The following is a 23,978-nucleotide window of genomic DNA, read 5'->3' as shown; positions in this document are numbered from 1 at the left end:
ATTTATTCAATTCAAGTAGACATTTTGGTGCCGTGACTAAAAACTAAGGATGCCGTCAACAAATACAGATAAGTTAAAGATTGAATGAAAATGACAAATTGCAGTTTGAACCAACCATCGTTGCAATAGAAAACCAGTTGGAGATTATACGAGGTTTAAATGAGAAAAAAATCGCACTATCAGACGCGGAATCGACCCCAGACGAGCTGTTGGACTCGCAGATGTACGTTTTTGACATGGAAGCGAAGCTTCGGAGATACCTCAAAATCTGCGTGATCACCCATCTTCAAGTAGTACAGCCGTCCATGATAGTAGTTTGTCGATGTCCGTTCTGCAGCCAACCGAGTCATTAAATACACGTTATCGAAGCGTAGAGGAAGAACCACACGCGTCTCTGCAGTTACCTATCCTACCGACAACATCCGAAAACGTTAATCAGTCGTCGCTTCCGGCCTTTCATCAACCCCGTCAAGTCTCTACCACCATCGCTGACACCAACGTAATGCAACCAGCCCAGCAGAACGTTAAGCACCCAACATCCGGTGACACAAACACTCATAACAAACCATCGCCCAGTTAAAGTTCAAAACGATCTGGAGCCGCACATAGCAGGTCTAGGGGAAGGAATAAGGAGCAGGACGTTCGTTCGACGCCTCAAAATTTGTCAGAGGCTATGGGCTGGTCCGGCAAGCCTGAAAAGTCTACCAGAGAAAGTCAAAGCAATATTGAAACGGTCGAGTCATGCAAAACTTTACGACGAGATGCAGAGAGCGAACCTGTCACCATACTTAAGGCGTCGAGCAGATCTGTGGGATTAAGCGCTGTTCCTCGGACACCAAGTAAGTTTTCGGCCGACTATCCCTAGGATCCCGGGCTGAGTTCAAGCCGCACTAGGAATGGCTCCTATACGACGTCAGATGGCACTCCCCAGGAGCACGGGGTTAGTTTGGACAACATTCCCAAACCGTCGGTGAGTTCAAATCGCAATCCCGATGGACCCGTCGTGAGTTCGAATAAAACTCCCCAGAATTCTGGGATACTCTCTGATCACTCCCAGCGAGAGATCAAGAAACTGTCCGATTACTGGAGCCGACAGAGCCCACTAGCGGAGAGTTCGCCGCGACTGCGGAGCAACCGGAAGTCACTTTTTAACATCAAAGAGTGCCTGGGAAAATCATCGCAATCAACACCAGTTCGAAAAAGAAGCAGAAGTCACGACTTCCCGGAGCAGACAGGCAATTTGACATCGGAGAATCTTCCGGAATCTCCATTTCCTTCCACGAGTTCGGATTCAAAATCGCCATCCAGACGGAAATGGCCGGAAACCAACCATTCAGAAGATCAGACGACATCGGAAGCGCTCAATGCAAGCGTCGTTCCAAAGAGTGCATGCACGGACGTCATTCAAACACCGAGCAAAACACGTAGACGCCAAAACGGCAAAAGCTCAATAAATGACAATATTATTTCATGTAAAAAAGGAAACACTTATATGCAATTCGAAACATCAGCGCATCTACTCCACGGAAGAAGACTGACTGGACTTCCATACAGTGACGCTAAAGCCGTTGGTGATAGTTCATTCCCCAACGTTACACGTCGTGATATCACACAACGCGCACAGGCTCGCGTGCGTCTTATCGAACAGTACCGTCACCGATGGACTCACGAATATCTGACGTCACTGAGGGAATTCCAAACGAAAGACGGCAACAATCATCAGACGATACGTTTGGACGACGTTGTTATCGTGCAGGACGACTTCAAACCGCGACTTCAGTGGACCCTGGCTGTGGTAGACGAGCTTCTCACCGGAAATGATGGGTTGACGAGGGCCGCGCGCCTCGGTACATCAAGTCGAATCACCACCAGACCTATCGTCAAAGTATACCCGCTAGAAGTACTCTGTGACGACAACTGACTTTAATAGTGTGCAATCAAGTGTTGAACTCTTTCTGATGTTATGGACATTTGAAGTTTTAAAAACATCAGTAGATTTAATTATTTTATTTAAATAAGCATATTTTGTAAGTGTATATTAACATTTCGCGGCCCGGAGAATGTTGGGAATTTAGCGCGCCGTCGTGTGACGCCGCCGTCGGCGCGCCGTTGTGTGACGCCGCCGAATAACGTCATATACATGCACGTCATCTTGTTATTGTTGTTTCGGTTAATATATTGTCACGAGCCGAGCGGTAGCTGTGATTTTACTTCAATTTCTTTAACTTTTCCAAACTTGAAGCTTTTGTTCAAGTTTAACTTAGAACTAAAATGGACTCTGATAAACAGTAAACTAAGAATAACATTTTGCCTATTCAGTTGTTTTAAAATTGTCAAAGAAAAATATAAAGTCAGGATTTATAACCTTTCTAAATTTTATTTATTCATAACGAATAAATAAATAACAACTTTCAATATATATATTTCTTAACAGACAGATTAATTCTCTGACATTTACATTATAATACAGGAATGTACACATACATGTGTCATGTTAAGTATTTGCACTTTCTATTTTATAATGTTCTAAAAAGATGACAAATGCAATTTTTAAGTATTTATAAAATTCAGTCTTAATTTTAATAGCTAAGTCTTATTGAAAACTGTATTTTAAATGCTTATATAAGAAAAATAAAATAGGTCTCACACCCAGGAAAACAAAGTTCAGAGTCCTTGAATGAGAATTTTCAGTGCCTTTTATACTCTCCAAAAGCGCACACATAACGTTGTGCAATAATAACGTAAAAGCGCACATATGAATTGTGCACAAAAATCGCACAAACAACGCGCAGCAAAGCGCGCAAGAGCGCACAATAGAATTTGAGCGTTCTTGACACGGTAAATGTCACTCATATTAAAACGATATTTCTGACAATATTACAATGAAACAGAAGTCAAATTTATATCAATTAAATAAATAAATCATTTATAAAGACAACTATTACCTTTTTCAACAATTTTTAAGAAGGAATATGAGTATTAATCAAATTATTTCGTATGACTAACCTGTCAAAATACTGTAGTCAGTGTAAACTACCCAGAAGGCACTTATATCAGCATCAGGAAATCATCTTCCTGTTTATGCAAAAATGGCTGCCACATTAACAGACACTTATACAATGAGACTTTTAAAAAGGATATTACAAATAATAAAGAAGCGCAAAAGGTAGGCATCGGCTGTTATCAGCTCTAACTTCCACACAGCATCCAATAAAAACATTAAATAACAGTGACATAGTCATTTAGATGCAAAACATAAACGGTAAAAATGAACAATGTACATGTACATAAACACATGTCTTCATAAACAATCTAGGGCATGACAATATAGTTATGATTGAGAAAGGACGACATTAAAACGTAAAACACAACGCTATACTTATTTATTCAATTCAAGTAGACAAATATGTTCTGGCAATTTTCTGGCTACTATGAGCCGCTTGCGGCAACTATGAGTCGCTAATGGCTATAAGAGCCGCTACCTTTTCATTTCTGTAAGGGTATGCATTTATTATTTTTGAATTTATTTACGTATTGCGGTACTCGTTCGTAACAATCAGCACAGTTTGGCCACATCGTTTGGTTTGGTGCAACTCGAACAAAAGAACCCAGTGAAACCCTAGTGTTTTTGTAACTTTAAACACAAACGTTGAACAAACATCATTTTACAATTTTGGTTACTCACTACTGTTTGATTACAAATCTGACAATTTTTGCACAAAATGTAAAATGAAAATAAATGTGTTGTTTACAAGAGTACATGCCTTTTATCTCCCTGTTTCGGATATTTCGAAATTTCACACATATCCTGGTCGCCCTAGTATAAGTACACCGCGAAAATAAAACAATCAATGAGGATTTGTATAATTACAGCCAATTTGTTCCATAAAGTTAACACAATTCTAACACATGTATTACTTCAACAACACTCGTAAAGTGTTGTCCCAGATATAAGCTTGCGAAGTCCACAGAGGCTAATCGAGGACGACACTTTCCGCTCTAGACTGGATTAAAAAAAAGAAACTTCCTTTAAACGAAAAAAGTCATTCAAGCTGAAAGTGTCATCCCAGATTAGCCTGTGTGTATTGCACAGGCCGGCCCCGGACGACACTTAACGCACAAGCATTAAGCCTCGTTTTTCCAAAGCTCAACTGTAGTAAGCAGACGTTCGATTGTGGAATGTCACACTTAAGAATTAGATCGGTTTGTTGTAGACAAAAGAACGGCTAGTGAATTGTATGGCGATCTCAGTAAAATGAACCATAAGCAAACTGCATGAGCAAATCGTATGTAACAAAGCCTTTACGTACTTAAAACTTAAGTTGACACAATTCAACCGCGTCTGTCTGGCATTGATAAAACGCGCGTCCGGCGCATCCAAATAATTATAAGTGACGTGAAACTGAATTTGAAAAAGCATATTGAAGGTCCGTTATCATTGAATACGACATATCGATAACACCCTGAACGTGTTAATAATCGTATATAACATATGAAAGGCATACAAAACAGATAAAATATACGTCCGCCATCTGAGAAAAAACTATTGTATACACTGTTTGGTCCATTTTAATTTTAATTTTGACCCAGTCTAGCGTTTTCAAATATTATGTATAGTGAAATAGGAAGTCTTTGATCTCACATGATCTTATCTTCGCCTGTGGTGACATATGATCGCCGACAAGCTGCCTCCATGCGTAAAGACGCCGCGCGAGTCTTTCCAGCCACAGGTGGTTAGCGTGTGGCTATGATATTAATTAAGACTGAAATCTGCACGGAGTAAAGGGCAACTTCCCTTCAAAGTTCATGTAGCTCGATACCATAATTCAATAAAACGTATGAAAAAACATTATTACCGTTCTTGTCGTTACATTATGCATCAAGACTAACTGTCCAGCGCCGTTTGAAACCTTTGTTTACATACATTTCAACTAACTGACATTTTAAACATACGAGTGATTTCATTGGTCCAATGCGGAGGTGTGTCTTTACAACTGGAGATTTCATTCATAAAGACTGCATGATCATTGTCAACTGGGTCATGCGAGTTGTGTATCGTGTTATTTCTTAAAAGTTGATCCAGCATTTGTAAAAATATTGCAAGGCATATACATTTCCAGAAAAGAAATTCATTTCTGCGTTGAATAAGACAGAGATCGAAAATCGCTGCACAATTGATGAAGGTATGGCTGTTCAAAGCGATGCACCCCGTTTTGGGGTGATTTTGAGTTGCATACCTTGTTATATATTTGATAGTGATTTTTTTTCAGAAAAGTTAATATTTCGTTATAATATGATTATTTATCATTCAAAATGTTTTCACTTATTAATATCATAGTCACACGCTAACCACCTGTGTTTCCAGCCTTTTGCAACATTCTAATATGGAACGTACCGGTAATCAATACTGACACATAAGAATGCATTGCAAATGTGAGGACAATTGTGTTTTAAGTCACGTTAACTGACACGTTTTATACTTAAAACTATTAAAGCAAGATCTAGTAAGATAAAAGATATTGGTTTCATGCAGATGAAACCTTGTGTACTATTGCCGTTAGAGGGCTTAGTCCATAGTTATTTTTAGTTATATAAACCGCTTGTAAACATGAAATAAAAAATGAATATGTAATACGATACTGGAACTTACTGTTTGTCATTTCATGGAAGCAAACACAATTTTTTGAAAACTGTTCGACATGTCTGTGCTCATAACATGTGCACGCGTCGTTGCACACGAGGTGCATACTGCGAGGCATGTAAATATGTTCTTTAACCGGACTCTTTTCAAACCACCTGTGTTCGGTGCAGACACTGAACATTTTGTATTATTTGATTGCATCAGTGCGGAATGTGACACACAACTATACTTTCAAAATGTTAAGTTTACTTGTTTATTAACTGCAACCAATTATATATATATAAACATGTAACGAATACGAACACATGTGTATAACATGTCCTATTCAATTATTTTATGTTTAAAGCTATATATTCAAATAAGATATAAATGGCAATTATAAACAAACACGCGAACTTACACGAAAACGGTTAAGAAATATTTTGATACTTACCAAATCATACGCTGATAATAATAATTTTTCAGAATGAGTATGCAATGTCGACGTTTGCAACGAATGTCAATCCACAGTGAAACAACGTTATACAATTTAAATAAAAATACGTGTCTGTACTATAATTTTGACTTTCAAACTGTGTTAAATATTTCACCGTAAACGTGTTACTTTAATTAATTTAATGACGCTTTGATCCAGAAAACAGAGGCGGTTTCATGTTTTTAATTAAGATGGGGGGTGGGGGTCTTTTCATTTTCAACCACAGCTCATCTTGAATATTAAAAATATGCAATCTATTCAAACAAGCAAAATTACATTCCTGACTAACACAAATGTAACAATTACGTGTTGATTATTATTATCTGGCCAGTTTGGTCGTTTGGGGAAATGAAGGGCGCTGGCACAAAGATCCTCGGTCTGTTGTGGGAGCTTTGAGTAGCTCATCTATGGGGAGGTACGTTCACTCTTTCACTTTGTCCATCCAGCTTTTCTTATTAGAGCCTTGAAGGCGACCTCTCTCTAGCGTAACCTGGAGCACATTCTTGCACAGTGAGTCGCCTCTGGTGACGAGTCAAAACCAGGCCAACGTTTGTTGTTGACGGTCGCCAAGAAGGGTTCTGTTGGACCAGCAAGTGCTTCTGTCATGTTCCGGATGTTCCCGTTGGTCTTGTGCTCGATGTAAGAGATGCGGCGCAGTCTTCGAAGACACTTGTGTTCGAGGGCCTATAGCGTGCGTTCGGTGACCGCGTGAAACGTCCCGGTCTCACAGCCGTTTAGTACGATGGAGAAAACGAGGGACTTGAAGAGCCTGTACTTTGTGTGGAAACAGATGGATCTGCCTGACCCTGCCTGCTCATTCTGACCATTACTGCCCCTTTGCGATTGTATTCGGACTTCAGGCGTTCTGGTGCCAATCCTGGAAAGGTTTGTATCCAAGCACTTGGTTATGTCTGCACAGGTGTTGTTCGTGCTGTTTACCATTATCTTCGACTTCTCCGAGCTGACCATCATCCCGAATGCTCCTGCTTTTTCAGAGAAGTGAGATCTTGGAGTTCATTGCCACTCATAAGGTCAATTATATCAGCGAATCTATTGTTTTGTGATGATCATGGAGTTTCTTCTAGATTATCGTTTCAAAAAAAACAGGAAACGGAAGGGGAGAGCAAACAGCCGTGACGGACGCACACGGACGTTCTGAAGAAGTCATCCATATGTCCAGTGAAATATACTGAGCTGCTTTTGTTCCGTAGATGTCTTAGATAACTTTCACCAGCATTTCGTCAATATTTAACTTTCTCAGAACCTTTCATGCCATACGCGGTCGAAATTTATCTCCAAGCCAATGAAGTTGTGGAAAAGCTAACGTTGGTATTGCTGGTTTGCTTATAAATTAAACTCTTTAGTTAAAAATTTGTTCAAATGCCCCTTTCCAGCTCTGAATCAAGCCTGCTTTTCCGCCAAATTACACCTGCATGCCACATATAAAGTTGCTATCTTCAATATTACAAAAGTTATTGCAAACGTGTAACCAAGGTTAAAGTTTGTGACAGACAGACAGGCCAAAAACAATATAACCCCGATCATTCGATCCGGGAGCATTAAAATGACACCTGGTATGGTACTGGCGAAGTATCATGCTACTGTCCGTACAGATCAAGGTACTAGCCCGCATCACTATGGAATATGGAATCCCGCAAACATTTGATTTATCAAATGTACAAGAACGCAACATGCTCTCTCTCTCTCTATCTATTGCGAGGGAGAGAGGAGAAGAGGAGCGAGGAGAGAGAGAGAGCTCGAGAGAGCGAGAGAGATATAGCGAGAGAGAGAGGAGAAGAGAAGGAGAGAGAGAGAAGAGGAGAGAGAGAGCATGATCTCAGAGAGAGTCTCTCTATCTCTCTCTTCTATTCTCTCCTCTCTGTCTCTCTGTCTCTCTCTCTCCTCTCTCTCTCTCTCTCTCTCCTCTCTCTCTCCTCTCTCTCTCTCTATCTCTCTCTCTCTTGTGTGCTCTCTGTCCCTCTGTCTCTGTCTCTCTCTGTCTCTCTCTGTCTCTCTCTCTCGATCCGGGAGCATTAAAATGACACTGGTATGGTACTGGCGAAGTATCATGCTACTGTCCGTACCGATCAAGGTACTAGCCCGCATCAACCCTGAACGACTTTAAAGCAGGACAAGGCGTGCACGGACTTGATCGCCTCGCTCGACATTTTACGTTCTTGGCAGTTACAGTAGTGAGTTGTTGAGTCTTGGCAGTCAAGGTTTGTTATCTTTTAACTTCAATGAAATCCGCAAAGCATTTCGATTAGTGTTGACACAGCGATCTTTTGATTTTGAAACTCACTATCACTATGGAATCCGCAAACATTTGATTTATCAACTGTACAAGAACGAAACATGCCTCTCTCTCTCTCTCTCTCTCTCTCTCTATCTCTCTCTCTCTCTCTCTCTATCTGTCTATCTCTCCTCTCTCTATGTCTCTCTGTATATGTCTCTGTTCTGCCTCTGTCTCTGTCTCTGTCTCTCTCTCTGTCTCTCTATCTCTGTCTCTCTCTCTGTCTCTGTCTCTATCTCTCTCTCTCTCTGTGTGTCTCTGTTTATGTCTGTAATCTATCTCTCTCTCTCTCTCTCTGTCTGTTCTCTGTCTCTCTCTCTCCCTCTATCTCTCTCTCTCTCTCTCTCTCTCTCTCTCTATCTCGCCCTCTCTTTCTCTCTCTCTCTCTCTCTCTCTCTCATATCTCTATCTCTCTGTTGTGTCTCTGTCTCTCTGTCTATGTCTCTGCCTATGTCTCTGTCTCTCTCTGTGTCTCTCTGTCTCTCTGTCTCTGTCTCTGCCTCTGTCTCTGTCTCTGCCTCTGTATCTGTGTATCTCTGTGTCTCCTGTGTTCTATGTCTCTCTGTCTCTGTATCTCTCTCTCTCTCTATGTCTCTGTCTCTGTCTCTCTGCTATGTCTCTGTCTCTATCTGTGTCTCTCTGTCTCTCTATATGTCTCTATCTCTGTCTCTCTCTCTGTATCTCTATATCTGCTCTCTCTCTGCTCTCTCTGTCCTCTCTCTCTTCTACCTCTTCTCTCTCTCTCTCTTCCTTCTCTCTCTCTCTCTCTCTCTGCTCTCTCTCTCTGTCTCTCTGTCCTCTGTCTCTGTCTCTGTCTCTGCCTCTGTTTCTGTCTCTTTCTCTCTCTCTCTGTCTCTCTCTCTGTCCTCTCTCTCTGTCTCTCTCTCTGTTTCTCTCTCTTGTTCTCTCTCTCTCTGTCTCTCTTTCCTCTCTCTCTTCTCCTCTCTCTTCTCTCTCTCTCCTCTCTCTCTCTCTTTATCTCTCTCTGTCTCTGTCTCTGTCTCGGTCTCTGCCTCTGTTTTCTGTCTCTTTCTCTCTCTCTCTGTCTCTCTTATCTGTTCTCTCTCTCTGTCCTCTCTCTCTGTTCTCTCTTCTGTCTCTCTCTCTCTGTCTCTCTTTCTTCTCTCTCTCTCTCTCTCTCTCTCTTCTCTCCTCTCCCTCCTCTCTCCTCTCTTCTCTCTCTCTCTCTCTCTCTCTCTCTCTCTCTCTCTGTGTCTCTTTGTCTCTCTGTCTCTGTCTCTGTCTCTGCCTCTGTCTCTGTCTCTGTCTCTCTCTCCATGTCTCTCTCTCTGTCTCTCTCTCTGTCTCTCTCTCTCTCTCTCTCTCTCTCTCTCCCTCTCTCTCTCTCTCTCTCTCTCCCTTTCTCTCTCTTCCCTCTCCCTCTCTCTCCCTCTCTCTCCCTCTCACTCTCTCTCTCTCTCATGGCAGATGGAAAAGCGCAATGCTTAATACCTTGCACATGTTTAGGACATACAATAATTAAACATCGAATGCATAAAAGCTTAATTTTAGACCAATCGCCTATCCAAGACAAAGCATTTTCATAAAACATTTATGGACATGTGATTGTAAGGCATAACTTGTATCACCCGGTGTAAAGGCACGTTAAACCTAGCAATAGAAACATAATAAATCACAATAAACACTGAACAAATATTATCCAGAAACTTAAGAATGTACAAATGAAATATTTATAGCAATACTTGTGTTTGCTTTTTAATGTATCAACTGCTCAGGGTTAACATTTAATTGGCAAGTGCGGTCCCGTAAAACGATTGGCTCGTTGCACACGAGGCATACACTGCCTTTGCTGTTCTCCCGGGCTCGTAACATAAACCTTCTGTACGGTTATGTGACTGCACAATTACAATGGTTCAAATGTGCAAGTAAGGATCGTATAAGGCATATTTGAGCTCGTGCGAAAATGGTAAGTTTTCTTATCAATTGATTATAACAAGTTATGAAGTAAAGAGTACATGATACGAAACATACGAAATAAGTGATTATATTAGACTTGGACCTTTTGCAAAACAAATGAGATCTTTGTTCATTGCAATTTAAGCTTAACGCGCGAAAATGTTTCACACACGAATTGGGTTTGTAATGTAAAACTATATCAAATACTAATTATATCATTGTGATGAAATAAAAACATGCGATAAATAATCAGACAAGTGGGTTGTATATTTTATTATCTTGATTATGTATCTGATTTGAACTATACTGGCGCATTTATTCTTCTTTTTGTTTGACTTAAGGCATATCTTTTTCATTTTTGGTTTCCTTAACTAACGTTATCCACAATTAGATTTGTATATTGATTCAATAATATATTTAAAAAGTTTAATACAGGAAATAATTTTCATTAAACATCAAATTTCACTGTGTTATTCTACTTGTATCATTTCTCTTTGAGGCATATTAAATTTTCAATGAAGTTGTTCACTGTGTAACGTTATTATTAATAACGATTTTGGCACAAATTTTGCAATGCTTGATGACTTAGTATAATATTTAGGATATCGTTAAGCGTCAATATAAATTGTGGCACTAATAACGTAATGATAAATGTATTTTACAAAAAGCAGCTTTCACAAAGCATGATGGAATAAATTGTCTTAAAATCAATCGATGATAAATTGAATGCAATGTAATTACTATAACACAGGCGGTAACTGAGTTTGTTTAAACATTGGAAGCATGGAGCGCAATGACCTCGATTTAAATGCATTCTTTATGTCCCGGGTATAGCTTTTGTAAATAATGATCGATCGAAAAAGCCCAATGTAAATGCCTTTATTATTTAGTGTGCAGCAGTGTGCAGAACAGATATTTAGTCGGATATCTGTCCAATTGTTAGTGGTAGTCAAGATATATATCAATGCATGCTCTGCTGTGTATTTGCAAATAAATTAATAAAACGCCTGATTACATATACTTATCAATAAAGTTATGCCGCCAAAATAATATTATAATACGTACAAAAACCTACCCCATGTATTAAATATATTATATAAAACTACTATATACAACCACATATATGTCGTCTAGTTGTTATTTAGAGAAGTTATCTTATAATGTTAATGTATTGACATAGTTATGCCTATTGTTTTATTTTATGGTGTTATATACTGTTAATGAGTTTGACTCAAGCACTATTCAAATAAATGCGCAAAATGAGTGCACATTACGCACTAGTTTTTGCGTAAGATGTTTTGAAGATTTTCATGCAACGCCTAAAACCTTATTCCTTTTTATTTGACCTTAATTTTTTAAGAGTGTTTCAATTTTATGTATTGAGAATTTTGCCAAGTATAGTTTCAACACCTCATAATTTAAAGAACTTGTGGCTAGATTATGGTTAGCCACTAAAACATATTTTTTATATATTTTTACTATTATTTGAAAACAAAAATACACAAAATATACGGCTATACAAATATCTTACCGCTCAGAAACATACATATGTGCTATTTGGATAATAGCTCCAGACAGGTCTACGAATCAAAAAGCATTACACGTTTGCAATATTGGGATGTTGTCGCGACTGGTTCTCAAACCGTCTGTAAGTTTTTGGGAATTAGTCCAGCGACAAGAGAATGATTAAGCTTAAACTGATACATCAAACAACTTTTTTATTTCGTTGTAGCGTTCAATTGTAAGCATTTTCTGAAGCAACCGTAGATGTGACATTAACTTGTTCACTACTAATCCTTACCGATGAACCATTGGTGGCTCTGGTCAAATAAAAATCACAAAAAACATAGAGACAAGAAATAAGAAATCGGGAATGTTGGGTTATTCTTTACAGGCGTCATGAATTTGTTAAAGTTCAAATTTCTTTGTCGAAGGAATTTCTTATAATCGATTTTTTCAATTGGCGGCATATCAGTTGAAAGCGTTCCTAAATTACATATGCAAAAAATCGTCGCTATATTTAAAATAATTTTACCCGCGTTTGAATCGTACATCAATCCATATTTGTCTTTTCCTAGTCAGTTGAAAACTGTCTTATCGACTGTGTATCAATCAAATATGTTTACTTTTGTAGCAAATTTAATACAAATATATGTATATTATATCATTACCAGGCGAACATAGTTGTAAGAGTCTGCATGTTGCTGTCTGTCTTCGTACCCACACTAAGGGCGCAATTTGATGTGCAGCCGCCTGCAACCTCTGCTGACACTGTCTGTAAGTCAACCGACACCATATGTTCAGTGACCCTGGTCATTGAACACAAACTTACGATGGTTCTTGAAAAGGATAAAGACCTCATTTTTCCTCAGTATGGTAAACTAAAGAGTTCAAAACGAAACCAGTACCTGAGCGATGACGAAGAACGCCTCGTTATTACCGCCGATGGTGCAAGTTCAAGATTAGTCATTACGATAAACGGACAGTTTCCCGGTCCCAGAATTGAAACATATGTCGACCAAACGCTCAACGTTAAAATCGTCAATAAGCTTCACACGGACAGCGTCACTGTTCATTTCCATGGAGTTCATCAGAAAGGCACACCGTGGATGGACGGAGTAGCGTTCATAACTCAATGTCCGATTTTACCGGGTCAAACGTTCACTCATGTTTTCAAAGCGTATCCACCCGGTACTAGCATGTACCACGCTCATATCGGGGACCAAAGAAGCATGGGCCTCTACGGTGCATTTATAGTCTATCCAAGAAAGGATCCTGAGGTAATTGGCTTAAACCAAATCGTGATGTTGTTACAGGACTGGAATCATTTGATGGACCCAGAAACTGCTTACCATAGAATGATTACTGAACAATTTGAAATGTCATCTGGAAGAGTCATCAGTACAACTTATTCCATAGACAGAGCTCAATTTTCTAGGTACGAGTTTCAATCAGGTCTTATAAATGGAAAAGGTCGTTTCTATTCGACAGCGACGGCTCATAATGGCAACCCGCTTGCTCGTTTCTATATTAAATCCGGGGTGACTTATCGATTCCGGCTTATAGGTGCCATGACCCTATATCCAATGCGAGTATTCATCGAAGGACAGACATTTATTGTTCGTGGATCAGATGCCTTCGACATAGAACGAAGGGAATTTCAGTCGATTATAATTCACCCTGGTGAGAGGTATGACTTTTTATGGACGAGTCCGAATACTACCAACCGAAGGCAATACATGTTCGTTGCAGAAACAATTGAAACTCGAGAAAGCCATGGCAAATATCACGCCGCGGAAGCCATTCTTGAAATGGTCGATTATACAATGTCAGCAACAAATTTAAATCCATCACAAGCAAGCGATATCAACTGCTATGAGTTAAATTGCACGGTTTTAAACTGCCCTTACCAATTTGAAGCGCCTACAGATCGCGCGACATGCATTACATTCAATGATATAAAAAACAACGATCCAATACGCGAAAAAGAAAAGATTCTCGGAAATCGGGTAGATAACGAATACTTCTTTAACTTTGGATTCCCTGGACGAAATGGCACTACCCCTGGATCGGTTAATGCAAGGGAGTTCATATTTCCTTCCGTCCCGATACTCACTCAACCAAATGATGTTACCACAGGTTGCAACGAAGCCCAATGCTCACGCGATGGTATGTGTCAATGCACATACATACACAAAATTCCTTCCAACAAACTCATCCAAATGGTGTTCACCAATCTCGGCATCGGAGCTGGCTGGTCCCACCCAATCCATCTACACGGTCACTCGTTCTACGTCATGAAGATGGGCCTGGGATTATACAACTCTTCGAACGGTCGTCTTGTTGTTCCGACTACAGACATTGTTTGCACTGACAAATTCGAGTTCTGCAGCACCATGCGATGGAGCGATGCATCTTGGGATAACGGAAATGTTCCAGGAATGAACGATGATCCGCCGCAGAAGGACACCATTATAGTGCCAACTGGTAAAATGTGTTTTATTTACTTGTTCTCACTACGATTATTTATTTATTAACTCTCAGATATTTATTAAAAAGTTGAAGTAACATCATACCATTTTTGAGATTGTTATGAAAGACCCAGTGCGATAACATTGTGGACAATAGAAAGGAAGTTAACTCAAATAAATACGTTTTATTTTGCAAGCGTCGTCTGCTTGTTATATCTATGGATAACTTAGATTTTGTTTTAACGTGTGTTGTTAAAATATTCACCATCCTATTATTTTGTGCGAAAGAAAGATTAAAGCCCGCATATTTCAAGACAATGCATCATTTAAATCTCCAATAATAAATTAAATTTAGTTATCGAGTGCGATGTGTCACATTTCTGATTGCGGGTAGACAGAATCGCCCTTAAAAGTTTGTAACATCGCTTGGACTCTAAGAGTCGCGTTCTGAAAACACTGGGTATAATGCATGTGCGTTAAGTGTCGTCCCAGATTAGCCTGTGCTGTTTACACAGGCTAATCAAGGACGACACTTTCCGCCTATATTGGATTTTTGCCAATAAGAGACTTTATTTTAAACGAAAAATATCATAGAAGCGGAAAGTGTCGACCCTGATTAGCCTGTGCGGACTGCTCAGGCTAATCTGGGACGACGGTTCACGCACATGCATAATGCCCAGTTTTCTCAGACTCATTTTTACTTTCCATGATGTTAGTTAGTCCTAGAGAGGGGATCGTTTAAAACACTGTATGGAGTACGTTTCTTATGATTGACACATATCTTGCCGTCTTTAACGTACCAACTACGGAAACCGAAAACCAAAATTCACAAGTTCATGAGTTTTTCAGGGCAATCATTGTGATATTTAATTGACAATTCAATGTCGAATTATATTGATCATACTCTTAATTATTTTTATACGTTCGCAAGTCTGATACAGGCTATGTATTGAAACAAACACGGACATAATGGTTGCTATTGAAAATTTATCTATCTAGCTACTTAAACTAAACAAACTAGTTAATAACTTATTGTCGCAATAAGTATTTGTATCATATTAATTTAAAGTTAACATGAATACACGTTTTGTATTGTACAATGCTGATTAATAATTGTATGGTATTAAGGTGGCTATGTGGTGGTGCGTTTTATCTCCGACAACCCCGGTATGTGGTTTCTGCATTGTCACATCGACCTGCATAACACCAACGGGATGATGATGGTCATAGACGAGGGGGACAAAAAGCCAGCTACGCCCAAGGGATTTCCAACATGTCGGAATTTCGAATTCAGTGGTCAGTGTATTAACATGTCATATTAACGGATTGAGTTATTTGAATAGCATGTCCTTCGTCATTCTGAAAAAGAGCCACTGTTCAACTTAATTATTTGTGTAATCTTAATCGTCCGGATCCGTTTTATGACTACTTAAGATTTACGATAATGCAATGTTTTTCTAATGTATGTAATAAAGCAATCACATCTGGAATAAACGAGAAAATAATTACTTAAACATGCGTGTTCTATTATTCTCTTTCAGCTCAAACTTAGAATTGATTTTATCATTTTATCTTGACATATTATTATATAGACAACACAAAAGGTAACGCCCTAGAGCGTTTCTTCATGATAAGAAACAATACACACGATACCCTGTGGTATTTACTAAATAGTCAGTTTACAACAATTTACTATTTGCTTTTTTTTAAAACTCACAACGACTCCATATTTTATCAATGGTACTCCTTTGATTAACAAATATACTGAATCTTCATCTTCATCAACACTTCTTACGCTTTCGTTTAAAACAATTGTTAACAAAGACCGACGACAGTTTGTCTATTTTTGGAAATGAAGAATAAAGTAATGAAGAAAAAAATAATATAGAAATATGTAAAACCGGTATAGACAGAATAAATACTGTAATATAAATTTATAATGTTTATTTAATACTGTGTTTTGTTTGTTTTCAGGACTGGTTTCCGACATAAGCTCTGCAAAGCGGTGTTATGCCTTCGCGATCCAATCTCTCGTTATTACCGTTTGGCATGGATTGTTCAACGTGCTGTAGAAAAACAATTTATAGATGGTGTGTGCTTACTTTACTTTTTTTTACAGATTTCGGCGACTGTGTTTATGATCATGCTTATTTTTTTAATATTTCATTGTCTGTTCGTTGCTAGTATATATACGTTTAGAAGATTTTTCTCCACATACCATTTCATATTGTACTCCTCACTAAATATTCTTATTGTTCACCTTATGTTGTTTTATTTAGTTAAGTTTAAGTCAGTTTATACACTATTTACAATTCCAAAATATTTGCATTGACAATCCGGTATGACCGTGATAAGAATCGATTAAAACCTTTAAGTTATTTAACTCATAAAATATAATGAAAAATTAATACGCCTTGAAGTTTCAGTGTTTGTAGCTTCGAATAAGCGTTTAAATAATTCGTATTAATTTGAGTACATAGCAATTGTCCCCGGTGCATGTATACTTCCCATTTTGTAAAGTATATGTATGCATTGATTTATTGTATACCTTATATGACTGTTTTCACGTGAGGCCTGTGCGTTCTATCTTCACTGTCACATCGACCGGCAAAGCACCACACAAGCGATAGTGGCATGCTGTTTGCACATTATGAATTCTGTGATGTGTTTGTTTATTTTTATTCACGTGCACTGTGTAACCACTGTCTTAAAGTTATTGAACACTATAACGATCTTTGCGTTTTAATATTGAAGTATAAAATCTATTCTCGTTGTGTTTGTTAACGTATAATAAGAGAAATACTATCGTCTTTAAGTGCTTGCGTGGTATGCAGTGATGAAATGTTCACCTGTATAATTATTATTATTATTACTATTATTTTTATTATTAGTAGTATAAGTATTATTTTTATTAGTAGTATTGTATCTTAATTATAATTATTAGCTTGATTAGCAAACAGAATGATAATTAATGCATCAGTTCACAAGCAACATAAGATACAACAACACAGCATGAAAAAACAGTGTTATCATACAATGAAACAACTATCGAAACTACACCAATTGGTGCCATACATATCAAAACCGTTCTTTATGCATACTATTCCACATTTGCAAATAAGTTTGCCGAAAACTGTGTTGAAGCGGATGTGTTATTGTGATATATAGCTATGGTAACATTTCTAGAATAGAGACAAAACCAAAAACTCAGCTAACAGCATTTATTTTGTTATTTTTAACAATAAGGTTTAGAAATATGTAATTATACCTATATGTGTAAACCTATATGCATAACATTGTGTGACCACTGTGTATTAAACCCATCCATGTACCATTCTCACGAAATATGTTCACGAACTATGTATATTTCGTGTTTATTTAGATTATTTATTCTTTAAAATGATGTGTGTTTTTGTGTGTACTTCAACGCATGCTGTTATTTATATGTATATTAATGACGATGAGCTTCACATGCTTAAGTAAAAAATAAACTATTCTGTTCTGTTCTGTTCTGTTATTTTTAACGAACTGCCCAAATACCAAAAGAGTACATGTACAAATACAATTACAATTATTGTTTTCTATTTCGAAAATGTTACGACGATATAGAATGTGACTAACTTGCACAAAGTAAAATAAATATACAAGGAAACTACTCTTTATCGCTTTCTAGAAATTACAGTATGTATGTACTCTCATAATAGCGCATATCGGTCGTTAGTTCTAACAAGTTTGTTGAAGTTTGGTCTTGCTCGTTCGAATGTTCGCGTTCGCGACCAGGAAAAGGATAGCTTATAAATATTAACATAAATAAGGAATATGGCATTCATTATTAATGATTCTTACCATCAATGAAATGAGGATCACTGATACAAATACTTCACATAAAGCTAAAAAGATAAATTGGCAGTCCAGCTTGTAAAATTGACATTTTAAGGAATGCTTTTGTGAGTTACTCTATGTCTTGCTTTAAACTCGGTTTAATATGACTTACCAACAGTATTCGAGAATGTAATGTTGCCGCAGAGTTGGAAGCTAGTTCGCTAGCGATATAAATACATGATACCTTAAACCAAACACAATGAACTAAACGCGACAAGCTTCCATTGCTTATTACAGTGATCATGGCACACACCTGACAAGTTGTCGAGTCGAACTCGGTGGCAGAAGTCCCCGGCTCTCTACCGTTGCAAACCAGACATGACACATTGTTCATGTCGTTATAAAACGACTACAAGCCTGTTATTAACATTGAACGGCGAATACTTATTTGAGCTAACCGGGCGACGGAGTTCCACTAAAACACGCCTCTCCACCCATGTACGTCAAAAGGCGATCCGTCTGCCATATACGTATACACGTTCACCAGGTGCAGAGATTAAACCCAAGGCTGACGGAATTCCGATCACCAGAACATGTTTTATTTATGACTTCAATTTATTTAATAAATGATATTATGTATGTATGTTTTGACATACGTAATGATAATAATTGTTTTACTAACTGGCATGTTAACTGGCATAATTAAAATTCCCGGCCGAAACTTTATCAGCCCAACAGGCAGTCGACGGCAGGTCAGCGTGCACTAGGTCGCTTGCAGGGTATAACTCTTGTCTGTCCGGAAGGGGCCTTAAAGGGACATACCCGCTCACTGGAAAATGACGCATACGAGAAATACGCTAAATGGCTGCATGCACGACCGACCCTAATAAAAAGTCCCGGCTGAATTAAGCTCAGTCCGATAGGCAGTCGACGGCTGGTCAGCGTGCACTAGGTCGCTTCCGGTGGGTAACTCTTGTTCGTCCGAAAGGGGCCCTTAAAGGGACATAACCTCTCACAGGCAAAATGATGCGTAATACGCTAAATAGACTGCACCTGACTCCTACCCTTATTAAAAGTCCCGGCCGAAACTAGGTCAGCCCGACAGGCAGTCGAAGACAGGTCAACGTGCACTAGGTCGTTTCCGGGGGATAACTCTCGTCTGTCCGAAAGGGGCCCTTAAATGGGCATACCTGCTCACTGGAAAATGACGCATACGAGAAATAGGCTAAATAGGCTGCATGCACGGCCGACCTTAATTAAAAGTCCCGGTCGAAACAAGTTCAGCCCGATAGGCAGTCGACGGCTGGTCAGCGTGCACTAAGTGGCTTTCGGGGATAAATCTTGTTCGTCCGAAAGGGGCCCTTAAATGGGCATACCCGCTCACTGAAAAATGACGCATACGGCTTGAAAATGGTTGTCTTCATAGGCCGTATATTTGATTGTATTTAATATTTTTGCTCATTTGTATGAATATAATTTATAAACGACTGAATATGACGTATTAAAAAAAATCTTTTAATAAACTGACTAAATAGGCTAAATAGGCTGTTAAATAGGCTTAAACGCGTGAATAGGGTTCATGTTTCAAACTATTAGATAAACATGTAAAGTAGGCTTACAAGGTTGAACACGCTACTTAATAGGCTAAATGAGATGATTGTTTCATGCTTCATTTAATATTCTTGCTAATTAGGCAAAATATACTTAACTGGCTGCTTAATAGGCTAAATTGGACGTATATTTCAGCTTCTTTCATATATGAATAATATAGGCGCTCGAAAAATCCTTTCCTGCCCGAGTGCACAGCTATTTTCGCTATTTATATTTTCGCTATTATTGTTTAAACAAATCACACATACCAAAATAAATTAAAATAACATTGAAAACAATATGTCTTGTTCATTCGACATCGACAAAATAATTCGATTATTTCAATACAGTTCAAGGTTGTGTTTTACATATGCCTCACTCGGACATCATCCGAAATGACGAGGCTTTACCTTCGGATTAGTCCGGCATAAATTGACATATACCCGACATTGAAGTGTATAGTAAATGTTAAAGTGTTTTTGATGGGGGACATAGTCCTGATGAAAAATCCAAATGATGCCGGGCTGGTATCCTGAGGGTTTGAGAAATCAAAGATGGCGTCCAAGATGGCCGCCGTTTTCAGCTTTTTTACGTAAGTGGTGGTATGATAATGCATTTATCCTTATTTTAGATCTATTCAGCCAAAAATTGAATATTGTTATGATGGTTGGAGTTTGGGAAGTGAATTTATCGAAATAAAATTCCAAATTATAAAAGTATACGCAAAATGGCTGCCATTATGGTCGCTTATTCAAATAATTCAATTTAAAATTCGATTTCATATCGTTGAGTTGGAATTTCATGCTCTTCAAACTGGACTTATTGTATTTCAGAATGTCATTTTGTAAATAACATTCAATATTAGCAACTAAAATCCCTTTGATATATTATTTTACATAAACAAATATATTCAGACATGCAAACTAAGAAACCATATTAAAATACACATGTACTGCATAATGCACAATGTGCAAACATCATGAACACATATTCATTAAGCGCAAATGATTTACACCCGTTTGATTAACATCTGGTTAGCATGGACTACACAAATACATTAATAATAATTATTCATTATAATCCTAATATATTAAATTACAGTTTATCACTACAGTACGGTCAGAACTTTACTGTGTTTACAGGGGACCTACAACTATACATCTATAGAGTTGTAGTCAATATTATTTGGGCATACCCTGAGCAGTTTCAGGATGTAATACAACGTCTCGGTGGAATGCACTTCCTGATGAGTTTTGTTAGGTCAGTGGGAACGCTTATGGCAAAAAGTGGGTTGGAAGAGCTGATTGAGTCAACATTTGCTGTAGTGTCCAAACTCCTAAATGGAAAGAAATATCCACAAAATGTACGGGCATTACGAATTGTGACAGAGGAATTTTTGCGCAAGGTATTCACCGAAACTAATTGTCAGACAGTTGACAATCTAGAAATGCATCTGCCAGTCGTACGTCTAAATTGTGGGTTGATTGTTTGATTATGGAAGTATTTCTTATAATGATGTATGTTTGTGCAGAAAGAGAAGGTGATTGGCCGCTGCACTTGGCATCAGTTAAGCTAATGTTACCCTACTTCTTTGTCGCTGCACATCCAAACTACGCGAAATATGGCTTCTATAACCTGAGTTCAATAGAGTAAATGCCTGAAAGCGCACAAGAAAAGTTCTTAAAGGGTGTGCATGTCATGAGACATCTTCCGGGGATATGGAATGCCATATGGAGCGACATGTTCATAGAAACAACTTTTCTGAGATATAGCCATGGCAAGAAGGGTATTACAGGTTCAACACTTAGACCTGAAACTGCCAAGGTTTGAAGTTTGAGATAAATAAGCAGTGCCAATTTTGTGGACACTAATGAGCAACACAAAGAAGAAAATCGATGGAGGATTAATGCAGATGCTAAAGATAAAGCAAGTATTCGGAGAAAGTTGACAGAATGTATTGATCCGAGGGATCAAAGCAAGCATCCACACAGTCTAGTGAACATTGGGACTGGAATAATAGCACCACCGTCTGCAAATTTGTATAAAGCAATATATATTGGTAAAGCCCAAATAATTGAATTCAAAAACTCATGGCCGGACAATTTTAATGGGTCAATATCTATAAAGGTTGAGACCCAGGTTGTGTCTCGAAAGCACATTAGGGTTGCAGACACCAAAGTGTATGACATCAACCTGATTTGTTCAGGAGTGATTGGCTTACAAGCAAGTTCGATGGAAATTGACATTAAAGATATACTTAACCATGAATCGGCTCCAGTATCTACTGCCATGTTTACTCAGAATAGGAAAAACCAAATCTATGCTAAAGAATCAATTAAAAGTAGAAGTGTCTGAGCGGCACATTGAAAGCCAGATCACATGTTCAGTAATTGATCGATCTGCTGTCCTGTATATCATTCACTAGCCGTTCGACGGAAAGATACGTGACTATATTGACAACTTTAATCTTATATAAGACAAATTCTGAATAAATATGATGTCTACTTAGTGTTTGACCGATACATGGAGTTCAGCACCAAGAGTGTGGCGAGGTCAGGGAGACAATCTAATGCCTCAAAGGTGTACAAACTAATGGATGACATGGCATTACCGACAAAGAAGGTTATGCTAGGTGTCACTGAGAAAAAACAACAGCTGATCCCTTTGATTTGTAAAGCTTTATGCACAGATAAAGAATTTCACCACCTGTGCCCTCAAAAACACATATAAGTCGTTACAGGAGATCATGATACGCCAACTGAAATATATAAAGGTGTCAAAATCGATCTGATTTCTAAAAACAACCACGAAGAAGCTTACAGTATTATGATAAGGCAAATGATTGATGCTGTAGAAGCAGAACACACTGGCATTTCTGTGGTAGCTGATGAGACAGACGTGTTTGTTTTGTTGTTACATTACTATGTTGTTCTTAAACTGTCATTATTGGTCATCATGAAATCACCAGTGAAAGAAAGAGCAGTTATAGACATTCGCAAAACTGCCCAAAAGCATATAAATATCGCGACCGACTTCTGTCTGCTTACGCTATATCTGGATGCGACAGTGTGGCTGGATATTTTGGTATCGGTAAGGGTACAGTAATTAAGATGCTAAACACAGGCAAGTCCATCAGACTGTAAGGCGATATGACGGCTTGTATGAAAGAAGTTGTGAAGGAAGCGAGTAAATTTGTCTCAGCATGCTATGGAAAGCCTGATACAGAGGAAATGTCTATTACGAGACGAACCATTTGGTCAGCCAGGGTGGGCAAGTCGAGTAAGGCTATGCCATTGCTAGCAAGCTTGGTTGCCGCCAACCACGGTAGCATTCTATGAAAATGTGAAACGTGCTCACATTCAGGCGTGTATTTGGAAACACGCATTAGATGCATACCCATCAGTTCTGGATCCATGTGATTATGGTTGGCGAAAGGACGAGGTGTCAAACACACTTTTACCCTTTACAATAGCATCAAATGTTGCTTTAGCTCCGCTCAATGATCAAATGTGGGTGTACAAGCGATAGCCCATGTTCAACACTTCGGTGCTCATGTAATCAAGCGCGACTACCATTTACTATCTTCTGCGCTTGTCAAAAGTTCAAGTTGATGTAACACAATGTAACAATGAGCAGTAAAAACACGTCCGTTAGATAACTAACTGTGTCGATTATAAAGGAAAGATGAATTATGTTATTGTTGGTATGAAAAACAAACATGGGAACTGAACTAATATTTACATTAGAACATAACATTAGTTAGACGACAACTCACAACATGAGCTAAACTAGTATGCATACTACTTTATACCATGATGTTTGAAAATGTGCCCAGATCATGACTTTGACGAACAAAGGTTGAATAATGCATATTATGGTGTTTCAATTGAAACATAACGTGCTTTATAACATTTATGAGAACGGTGTTTTTTTCATCACACACACCATAACTTTTACAAAATTGCTGCTACTGTACACAAAGATAATATAACTTTTCTCCAATGGCCAGGAGTAGGCCGATATGTTCTTGTTATATTATACTCTACATATGTTTTATAAAAATTCATTTATCGAACCATTATTAAACAGTAAATTGCTACCAAAGTGTATTATTTTTCAATATTCATTCTTCGTATGAGAAAAATTGAATATCTAGATCTTCAATACATTTTATCTTGGTTAAAGGAGCAATTTTTGAGCCGCCATCTTGCTTCTGGCAGCCGTTTTCGACTCCATTTCCATTTTAGTTTATATAACACACGTTTTCAC

General features: G+C 38.3%; 3 protein-coding genes across 16 annotated transcripts in view; 2 read left to right on the top strand and 1 right to left on the bottom strand.

The window, feature by feature from the left end:
- The window catches only part of LOC127850288 (uncharacterized), a 181,923-nt gene that overhangs the window by 10,379 nt on the left and 147,566 nt on the right, over positions 1-23,978 (top strand). The gene's annotated exons all lie outside the window — the stretch shown is intronic.
- The window catches only part of LOC127850301 (uncharacterized), a 173,740-nt gene that overhangs the window by 28,969 nt on the left and 120,793 nt on the right, over positions 1-23,978 (bottom strand). The window lies entirely within an intron of this gene.
- Positions 10,180-23,978, top strand: part of LOC127850289 (uncharacterized) — a 243,542-nt gene continuing 229,743 nt past the window's right edge. For 5 of the 13 annotated variants that reach the window (XM_052383221.1, XM_052383222.1, XM_052383217.1 and 2 more), the window contains exons 1-2: positions 10,180-10,336; positions 12,501-14,313. In XM_052383221.1, the coding sequence (XP_052239181.1) occupies positions 10,334-10,336; positions 12,501-14,313 (1,816 nt within the window). In that variant the 5' untranslated portion in view covers positions 10,180-10,333. Of the gene's footprint in view, positions 10,337-12,500; positions 14,314-15,425; positions 15,594-16,271; positions 17,754-23,978 lie in introns of those variants that run through there. The other 8 variants (XM_052383215.1, XM_052383214.1, XM_052383223.1 and 5 more) reach the window with 5 other exon arrangements.

Source organism: Dreissena polymorpha, chromosome 11 (genome assembly GCF_020536995.1).
Source record: "Dreissena polymorpha isolate Duluth1 chromosome 11, UMN_Dpol_1.0, whole genome shotgun sequence".
Taxonomy (NCBI): Eukaryota; Metazoa; Mollusca; class Bivalvia; order Myida; family Dreissenidae; genus Dreissena; species Dreissena polymorpha.
Note: the sequence above shows the minus strand (reverse complement) of the source record. Positions and strands in the feature narration are given on the sequence as shown.